Raw genomic sequence first — 9333 nt, 5'->3', positions numbered from 1 at the left:
ATTACAGAAGTGATTTATCAATATTAAGTCAGATGATAGGCACGGTAATAACAACCTGAATGTGTGTGCTCTGTACAACAACAGCAAGAGTCAGATTTTCAAAGTACATTTAAAAGGGAGTAATCGTAGCCTGACATGAGGTTGCTTGAGAACTGGCCAATGAACACCCACCCTGAACTTAGACAAGCAATAAAGATGAATAAACACTACTGTCAACACGTTCAGTGAGCTGTGGCTGCTCAGGATTTTGGGGATGTCTCAGCTAACTCCAAGACATGACATGGCACAGCAAGTTTTATTTTCCATAAGAAATCATTTTAGTTCCAATATGTTTCTGTTAGGCTAAAGCTGCATCTGTGGATCAACCTCTAACCTGTATGTGGATGAATTCCAACTACAAGGAGGAAGTAATCACAGTCTGAACTATAATGACACATCACAGACAGACATACACGTTCATTTCTCACATACAGAGGTTAGTGGGAGTGTTCATAAGTGAGAAGCTGCTGCTGCAGTCCTATTTGAACTGTGTTCATCGCGCTCTGCTCTCTGATCCACCATGAAGCTGTATGTGATCGTTCCTCTGTGTGCTCTGATCACCCTCACCCAACAGGTAAGAAAACACAGACACATAACGTGACTGCTCTTATTTTCTTAAATGACTTTTATCTGCTTTTTTTTGTTTGACCCGAGTCAAACTTTCATGTAAAAGAGTAATTACGACAAAATAGGCACTTTCAAGATTTACCGTATTTTCATTTTCGGGTCAAACTCATTTTCAATGGGCATGATAGCATCAATATCTCTGTTTTTAAAACATTAAGAAGGCTCGACACAACATGAAACTTTGCTCGTAGTATCACCATGCTCATGAACACGAGCATTGAGAACATTGTTTGCGTACACAGTAGCAGTACCTCTTTCTTCGTCATTATGCTTTTACACGAAGGTTTGACTTGGGCACCTTCACAAAAAAAGCCTAGGTTGAATTTTTGCAAATTATGCACTCCCTATTTCAAATGTAGACACATTTACATATGGTATTCAGTATTTAATTTTACATGCCGTGTGTGATCTTTTTTGATTTCAGGCACCTTCCCGTGATAAGTGTGTGTGTGAATTTACTAATTCAGAAAAGGTATTCCCTCATGATAAACTCAGCACAGCGGAGGACAATGCATCAAGATGCAACACGTACATCACCCCTCGGAAGGTAACTGGTACTGTTATGTTCTACAACAGGCAAGAACACAGTAATTTTAATTTAATAAACAACATCTATGTGTGTATGCACTGATGGTGAAGGAGTGCTGAGTGGTGTCTCCTCTCTCTGCAGACCCTGGAGCTGGAGAGTCTGATGCTGGGTTTGGAACGACGTCTACCCCGGCTGGAGGAAGACGTAGCGACCCTGGAGAGGGAGGATGACGGAGAGCTCTATGGAGTTATCAGCCTGCAGGTGATCGAGAACGAACTGCTGGAAATCATGCAGCTCATTGACCGGCTTAACAGCACCACCCTGGAAGACCAGCATCTTGCTATTAATGCCACTAAACAGGTACATTCACACAGAGGGACAAGCACCAGCTGCTCACCGGTGGCATCATTCATGTGTGCAGATCTGCTCAAAGTATAGATTGATTTTTGGTTGTATAGCATAAATAAAACATGAAAATTACTATTGTAATATTGATTTACTGTAGTATATACAGCTTGTCCAGGTCAAAGTGGCCAAGTGGCCCACAATTAATGTAGGCTGAAAAGCAACATGTGTAGGTAAGACAGTTTCGACTTTTGCCGCCATCTGGTTGTATCAAGAGAGATAATGGCGGAGAGCATTGCTTTTCACATCAGAAAGTTCTCATATTAACTCGAATATATATATTTGTCATGAAAATTTGAGCCGAGAAAATACAATTTAAATGTAAAACTGATTCTGAGCCCCCTGTTGACTTGAATGCTCATCAGGTAGTTACAGTTACATTTACTGAGAACTGCTCACATTGGCATCTGCATCAGCTTGCATTTTTGTCAGCCCCTCAGAGAAGATGTTTTTTATATTTCAAAACTGTATCAGTGTTTATTTGTTTTATTTAAAAAAAAAATTATTGTCTAGGCAAGATATATTGTTTTAAGTTTGGCAATAAAGTTTGAATTTTTAAGAATAATAATATGATATATCATAGTAGCAAAGATAGGAAAATGGGACAAGGAACAGACATAGACATAACTGTAATTATGCAGCTAAATATTATATTATATTAGATATTTTTTTTCCATAAATGGACAAAACAGTATGGTTTTCAGGTAATGCTGAATCCATGGACATTCTTTCTAACTGTCTCTCAGCTGGAGGACCTAAACGCAGAGATGAAGGAGCTGGAGACCTACGATATCACGGGCTTGGTGAAGAGACAACGAGAAAACCAGCTTCTGAAAAGCAACCTGACCAAGTGCAGAAATAGACGCCCCACCACGCAACCCACTGAGCCTCCACGCGGTATGTCCCAAACAGACTGTGTGGGGAGTTTGTTTTTAACACTCATTATTATGGTAATATAGCAATTCCTTTTTTATGTGTATTTTCTGATGTGATATTTTGCGACCAGACCTTAACATCCAGCAAAATTACACCCAACAACAGAGGACATGCTGGTTCTCTGTCCACAGCGTCCACACCAGAAACTGGCACTCACAGCTGTGAAAGGCCCTCCCCTCTAATAGCCAATGCAGGGTATAAATGAACTGTGGGAAGCTCTCGGCATCAATCACCACAATTACGATGCAATCATTAACCAGTGGACGCCTTGCTCACAGATGTATTGGTGTAGTTTATCTACATCTCTGTTTCATTTTGTTTTTTCTCCGAAGGTAACTGTCCCCGTGGTCAGTTCCAGAACATTACCGGGCCGAGGATGTACATAGAAGGAGAATATCCTGGGTCCTACAAGTATGGAGCCTGGGGTCGGGATTCCAAACCAGAGGCTGGGAAGGAGAGCTGGCACTGGCTGGTGATGATGACCTCCAGCGATAGATACTCCAACTACATCCGTCTCTACTCCAGCCTGAGCGCTCTCATAGTTGGGCAGAGCACACCAGGTAAAGAAGTGCTCAGAATCTGCTACCTTGTGCAAAAGGGTTTTGTTTGTGTAGGTTTTTGGACAAGAATGGTGAGTAAAACTTAGCATTATCATTCATTGTTTGGGGGACTTTCTAATGCTAAGGCATCACAAGACTTATTGTAAAAAAAAAAACAAAAAAACCCATCTAAAATACTATTGATTGCTGTCTCTTATATTAACAAATGATAACATAAACATACTTATGTTTGCATTCACTTTCTTCTCTCTTGCGTCGTCTGTCTTCTTACAGGAAATGTCGAGATCCACTCATCTAACCCAACCACCAACACCATCCAGGGTCCAAATGTTGTTATGTATAGAGGGGCCTTGTACTACAACTGTTACAACGAAGATGAAGTTTGTCGATTCAATCTCAACTCCAAAACTGTGGACAACATAAAACTGCCCAAAGGTACCAGGTACGGTGCTTCAGTGTTTGAATGGATGTTGTTGATGCCAGGAGTGATGCATCCACAAGTCATGACATCTTTCACATTTTCATTAAGTTTTGAATTTGGAAGTTTTATGAGAACAATAAACAAAACTTTGTAAAAGATTAATATATATTTAAAATGACTTATATGCCAAGTCACAACATACTGTAGCATAATGAGCCAAATAAAACTAAGATACAGATTTTCACAGTGTACATACAGTATGCACATACAGTACTTTCAAAATTGTCATTTCTTAAAGGGAAAAATCACTTCTGTCCTCTGTGTTTTTCAGGTATAACTCAAAGGGTAACTTCTGCCACCTTGATGAATGCTACCCATTCACAGACCTGGACCTGGCTACAGATGAGTCAGGTGTCTGGGTGACCTACACCACCAAACAGGACTTTGGCAACCTGGTGCTGTCCAAGGTGGAGGATGATGAACCACTCAGACTTGGCCAAACCTGGCACACCTCAGTCTACAAGCAGGGCATGACCAACACCTTTATGGTGTGTGGTGTGCTCTATGCAACACGGTATGTCGACAAAGAAACTGAGGAGATCTTCTATTCGTTTGACACTACCACTGGGGTAGAGAATTTCAACCTTGGCATCTTCTTCAAAAAGATGTATCCCAACATTTTGTCCCTGAACTACAGCCCTGTGGACCAGATGCTACATGCCTACTGTGACTCCTACATGGTCTCCTATAAGGTTGTGTTTTCATAAAAAGATAATGCAACCACATCTTCTATAAAATCTTGTACTTAAATAAGGGCTTTGTTAATCAAGCAAGAAAACTTAAGTCATAAAAAAGGCCAAAAAAGCAAAAAGGGGGGATGTGAAATAACCTGTGCTATACATGTTACATTAAGCATCATGTGTCTTTGCATTCTAATAAATAATAAACCGTTCTGAGTCGTCTTCTTGCTGCTGTACTGTTCCACTTTGCTCTCTTACCAACTGCTGTTAAGCACATTTCAAGTAGCTCAACACCTCCTGAATATATTTCACCTACGTAATGGGAAAGGGGAGGATTTATTTCCCCTGAGCTGCTCTAAGTATTTTATATTAAACATCTGTCTAGGATGTGGATGATCAAAAATCAAGTCAATCAAATCAAAAACTGTAATGAGTAATGTTAGAAACCTCACCTATATTGTTGATTGTATTCACCTTGATGGCAGCGAAATACACATCTTTAAAACCTGAGAAAAATAAATCTCCAATTTTTTTTGTGTGGTAATGAGCATAGGAGGTGGGGTATAATGCGATAGAAATACCCTGCAAAACTGCCTCTGCAGCCCGGGCGTGGGTTGCATCAGAAAATTCTTTTGCTAAACTATGATAAAACATACTTGTCAGCGCTTTAGCTGATGTATATACAGAATGTGGAAATACTGCATACATCATCAGAATTATCCGGAATCAGTTGGTCTGCTTGAGGTGAGAGGTGAAATGTTTGCAATGAAATAAGAGTAATGAAATAGTGGAAACTGTCTGAGGATCAGTAATGTGCATAACAGCTGATGTTGGAAAAGCCTCATTAAAATCTGTTTTCCAAGGATGGTGACCGTTTGAGAATGATCCGACACCTGACTCCTCAAATTCTGACATGAAGTCTTTATTTCTTACTTGTTACTTGATCAGTACATGGACAGAGACAGCTTACTTTGTATATGTATTTATATATAATATATTTAAACTTTACATTACACATTTGAATGACAACAAAGCAGGTAAGAGTCCGTCTACTGTTGTGAATAGAAACAAGCTCATAGGGAAGACTCCCACAATATGAAATGATCCAAACAAGAAAAAAAAAACTTATTGCTCAATACAAATCAATCATAATGGCAGTAAGAAGAAGAAGAATAGTAGTAGTACACATGAACCAATATCATTATACCAAGATGAGATTACACCCTATTGTTGCCTATAAAAAACAGAAACTCCAAGGGAAGAGGAACAGAAATACGTTTTTTTTTTCACAATACATTAGTGTGAGGGTGTTCGGTTTGGGTAACCTGCTCTATAAATAAAAAGTATCTACAAGTGCAAGGAGGACCAAGGTCTATACACACTGATCCCAGTGGCAGCTTACTGTGGACTTTCACAATTGCTACTGCGCTTCACTATTTATAGACCTTGCAGGAGGAGCAGGAAAGAACTGGGTTTCATGTACAGGGTTAGATGTCAAAGATGCAGAGCAGGAAAGGAAGTGCAAACCATAGAGGGGTTCTGAGAGGCGTAGGTTGACAATACTGTACAGCACTTCAAAAAGGGACAAAATACATTCAGGAGCCCCCCAGGCAGTTTGGGTAGTAGTCATGTTGGAGGAAACCAAAGTGAAGATGGCAGAAAATAGCTTGGTGTAGAGAAGAAACACTGAAAGTATGACTGTATACGAACTCCGCTACATGCATCCTTCAGTGTTCATGAAATTCATCCACGACTGAGGTGTTTGATCTGAGTGTCTAACATCTCATCATAATCTCTCATCCCTGCACGTCAGGATAGTTTTTCAATCTTTTACACTTATTGGATAGTTCACACAATTCAACAATAATCTCTCCAGCTTCAACAAAAACACATTCGTTTTCCTTTAACATTCATTCAGAATCTCTCTCTATGCTTGGAAAAATCCCCTTCTCTTTGCATGGAAAAAAAAAGCTTATTCTCTGTCAGTCTGCTGCTCTCCTGGGTCCCCTGGATCTCAGCAACACGACTAACACGACCAACATTTTAAAAAGTGACTTCAGCTGATAGCCCTTTAGGGTGCGACTGGGTTTGCCTGTGAGAGCCGGGGCACCTTGTGATTTTTTTTTTTAGGGGAAGGGTTTTTTTTTTTTGAGGTGGATGGGGGTTGCCCTACATTCCGAGCTTGGCGCCCAAATGGCACCAAAAAAGCCCCGCCCCTTACAGGCTGCCTCAGGGAAGTGCACACCTCAGCGATTGGAAGCTACGCCCCTACTGACAGGGGACCAAAGGGTTTTGTGTAAAACTGGAAACAGAAGAAGGTGACAATGTTACACAAATACAGTACATTACTAAGCCGAAAACCAGGGGACCCCACGTCTGATCACAATGAAAAGGTGGTCCAGCATTAGAACTGATAACAGCACACAGCTTCACTAGTCTAAAACTATATACATGTACTATATCTGTGACATTATGGTTGCACAGCACATCAAAACACACACCGACCACAAAGTGATGACTTCCTTCTTTGATGTGAGTTTAGTGTTTTCATGTCTTATCTTTGGCTTAGTTCCCTTACAAAGCACAGCCCACACAGCTTTCATGTGTGAGAATGTGTGTGTGTGTGCGTGGGAATGTGTGTGTGGTTGTGGATACTTGTGTGTTTGCAGCTTTGGTATATCCACAGAGAGGGGCTGGGCGCTGTAAGGGAAGGCTTCTGCGAGTTCTTTGGCGGTGACCCAGAAAGTTTTGTCGGGTCGGCCTGGTCCTGCCTCGGTCCCCCTGGTCTAGTTTGGTTTGGGTCATAGTGTGATTGTCACGTTAGAGACCACAAAGAGCCGACTACGGCCGGAACCACGTCCATACACTGGAGTTACAGACTGATGATTGGCGGTTGCATCCATGGCTCTATTTAACTAGCCACATGTAAGGTGCGAATGAAGAATGCCCTAATACTAGATACTACTCAGATTCTAAAATGCCCTAAGATTACTTTCACATTCACATGCATATACATGATGATAAATACGTATTCTAGCCTATGTTAATGTAGTGGATTGTCTCTCTAAATATGAGATGACACACAAGGTAAAGCTGCACTCAGCAACGGTACACTAATGTGGCTCCAAATGGAAGAAATGAGGGACTATTTGAACTTTAATAATCAGTAAAATCATTATAGAATAGAATAGAACTACAGTGTAGTTCAAGAGATTAAATCTTCTAAATGCGTTTCCTTTTTCCACTTTAAGCTTATACAGAATAATACTAATTCCTCTATGAGATATAGCTCTATTCCCCAGAGCTCACGCTACATACAAACATCATAAATGAACATTAAGCTCATAATCTATTTCAATTATATTTTTTAAAGCAGTTTAATACTTAGTTCACTATATTAAGTTCCACTCCAAGATTTTTTTTGCATGCTGATTAAGTGCTTCTGTGAAATTTACTGCTACATTGCCTGCATCAGATTGTAAATCCGTATCTGTAATGTTATTCTCTTTTGACACTAAATAATAGATTGGACAAATTACGGATTGTCAATTTGCTCAAAATCAAGATTATTTGAACACAACTTTAGTTACATTTGGCCATATCACGCTCAGATTATTAAGGTAAGACGCAGTAAAAACAGGTGGAAGCTGCTAATTTGTGTCAGCCAAGCTCCGTGGTGATGTAGTGGCTCGGTTTACAACTGGTGCCGGGGTTTCAATTTTCTTTCAGGATGTAATCAAAGTTCATTGAGTCCAGCCTCAGATTGTGTCTCAGATCTCTGACTACCTTGTACAAACAGACTGTTATTACACAGATGGATTTTTTTAATACTTTACTGGGAAGGTGTGTATGATAACATTGGCCCACCTGCTCCCAGCAGTAATCTGAACCTGAACCACATTTAGGCCGATCAGATCACGCTTACATTTTTAGTGTGGTTTACAAATATAAAACAAAATCTCACTAAGTGCAGCTTTAAATCAGCGTGGGGTATTCTAGCTACGCTCTTAGACTAAAAACAGCTAACGACTCCTCTCTAAGCACTACAGGTGCACTCAGCTACGATAAGCTGTGTTCTGCTGTCTGTCAAATCCTGGACACGCCCCCTCTGAAATGACCATCCTTTGCAAACAACACAGAGAGAGATTCTCACATTACAAGAAAAAAAAAAACTGTTTAGTACTGATACATTACAATTTTTCATTATGTTACCCACTAAAATCCAGCACCTCCACCATCTCTGACAGATGTTCATCTTATCAGCAGCTCATTATCACATATTGTTGTGGGGATGTTTGACTGACAGGGTTATTTTTTTTTTGGGGGGGGGGGGGGTTATAACAGGTGCAGGCAAAGAATGAGGAGACACTTAGCAAACACAAGAATGACAACTAGAGAAAGGAAACAAGTTGTCTAAATCTTTAACTGACAGGTGTGGTAGGGCGTTAGCAATACATATGGTATCTTACAGTGGAGGAGGGAAGAAGATGGCAGACAGAGGGATCCGGAGGAGATAGATAAAGACAGAGAGAGCCGTCTTCACCTCATTCATGAACCTCACTTCCACTTTTGCCTCTCCCTGTCTCTCCCTTCCATCCCTCTAACTCCTCCCTCCCTCTTTCTATGGCTCAGCTTAGCAGGACACCTCCATGGTTTGAGTGACCGTGCCGACTCCCTCAGTGCTGTCGGAATGGGTGCAGGCCCGAGAGCGGGACCCGTCAATGGAGCTGGCGCTGGTCAGGGAGGCCGTCCTGGAGCGAGCCAGACGGGTCATACTGGCGGAGGGCACTGGGAGGTAGGGGAGGGGAACGAGTGGAAGACAAAAGATTCAGTATTACATTTGGTAAAAATAAAAAAACGCATGATTAGTTGATGTTGGGGAGATAAGGGGAGCACATGCCAGAACTGAGGAATATCCCTTTTTGTAGCTGGATGAACTGCAAGTAAACTTACTTGGTGTTTTTTCAAGACCTGTCAAACTCAATATATTAATCCAGTTTCTGAATGTGTTAAGCTTGAGCCTTACCAGAATCATAATAATTTAGCGGGATTCATGCAATAACATTATTATTATTG

At 40.8% G+C, this 9333-nt stretch overlaps 2 protein-coding genes across 8 annotated transcripts in view; one reads left to right on the top strand and one right to left on the bottom strand.

Annotated features, from left to right (window-relative positions):
* The first annotated feature begins 456 nt into the window (after positions 1 to 456).
* Positions 457 to 4469, top strand: LOC119024445 (olfactomedin-4-like). Its single transcript, XM_037107274.1, has 7 exons — positions 457 to 613; positions 1091 to 1213; positions 1337 to 1555; positions 2347 to 2497; positions 2869 to 3096; positions 3370 to 3538; positions 3849 to 4469. The coding sequence occupies exons 1-7, from the start codon at positions 560 to 562 to the stop codon at positions 4282 to 4284; spliced, it is 1380 nt and encodes a 459-aa protein (XP_036963169.1). The 5' UTR covers positions 457 to 559; the 3' UTR covers positions 4285 to 4469.
* A 694-nt stretch (positions 4470 to 5163) lies between these two features.
* ndrg4 (NDRG family member 4) overlaps positions 5164 to 9333 on the bottom strand; it is a 61938-nt gene continuing 57768 nt past the window's right edge. For all 7 annotated transcript variants that reach the window (XM_037107427.1, XM_037107428.1, XM_037107429.1 and 4 more), the window contains one exon: positions 5164 to 9045. In XM_037107427.1, the coding sequence (XP_036963322.1) occupies positions 8891 to 9045 (155 nt within the window). In that variant the 3' untranslated portion in view covers positions 5164 to 8890. The remainder of the gene's footprint in view (positions 9046 to 9333) is intronic.

Source organism: Acanthopagrus latus, chromosome 8 (assembly GCF_904848185.1).
Source record: "Acanthopagrus latus isolate v.2019 chromosome 8, fAcaLat1.1, whole genome shotgun sequence".
Taxonomy (NCBI): Eukaryota; Metazoa; Chordata; class Actinopteri; order Spariformes; family Sparidae; genus Acanthopagrus; species Acanthopagrus latus.
The sequence above is the reverse complement of the archived record's forward strand: the minus strand, read 5'-3'. Positions and strand labels throughout refer to the sequence as shown.

Excerpts from the sequence above, each read along its gene's own strand:
- LOC119024445 (XM_037107274.1), top strand. The coding sequence starts at position 560 with ATGAAGCTGTATGTGATCGTTCCTCTGTGTGCTCTGATCACCCTCACC. Across the intron at positions 614-1,090 it reads TGATCACCCTCACCCAACAG|GCACCTTCCCGTGATAAGTG; the intron begins GTAAGAAAACAC and ends TTTTGATTTCAG. Across the intron at positions 3,097-3,369 it reads AGTTGGGCAGAGCACACCAG|GAAATGTCGAGATCCACTCA; the intron begins GTAAAGAAGTGC and ends GTCTTCTTACAG.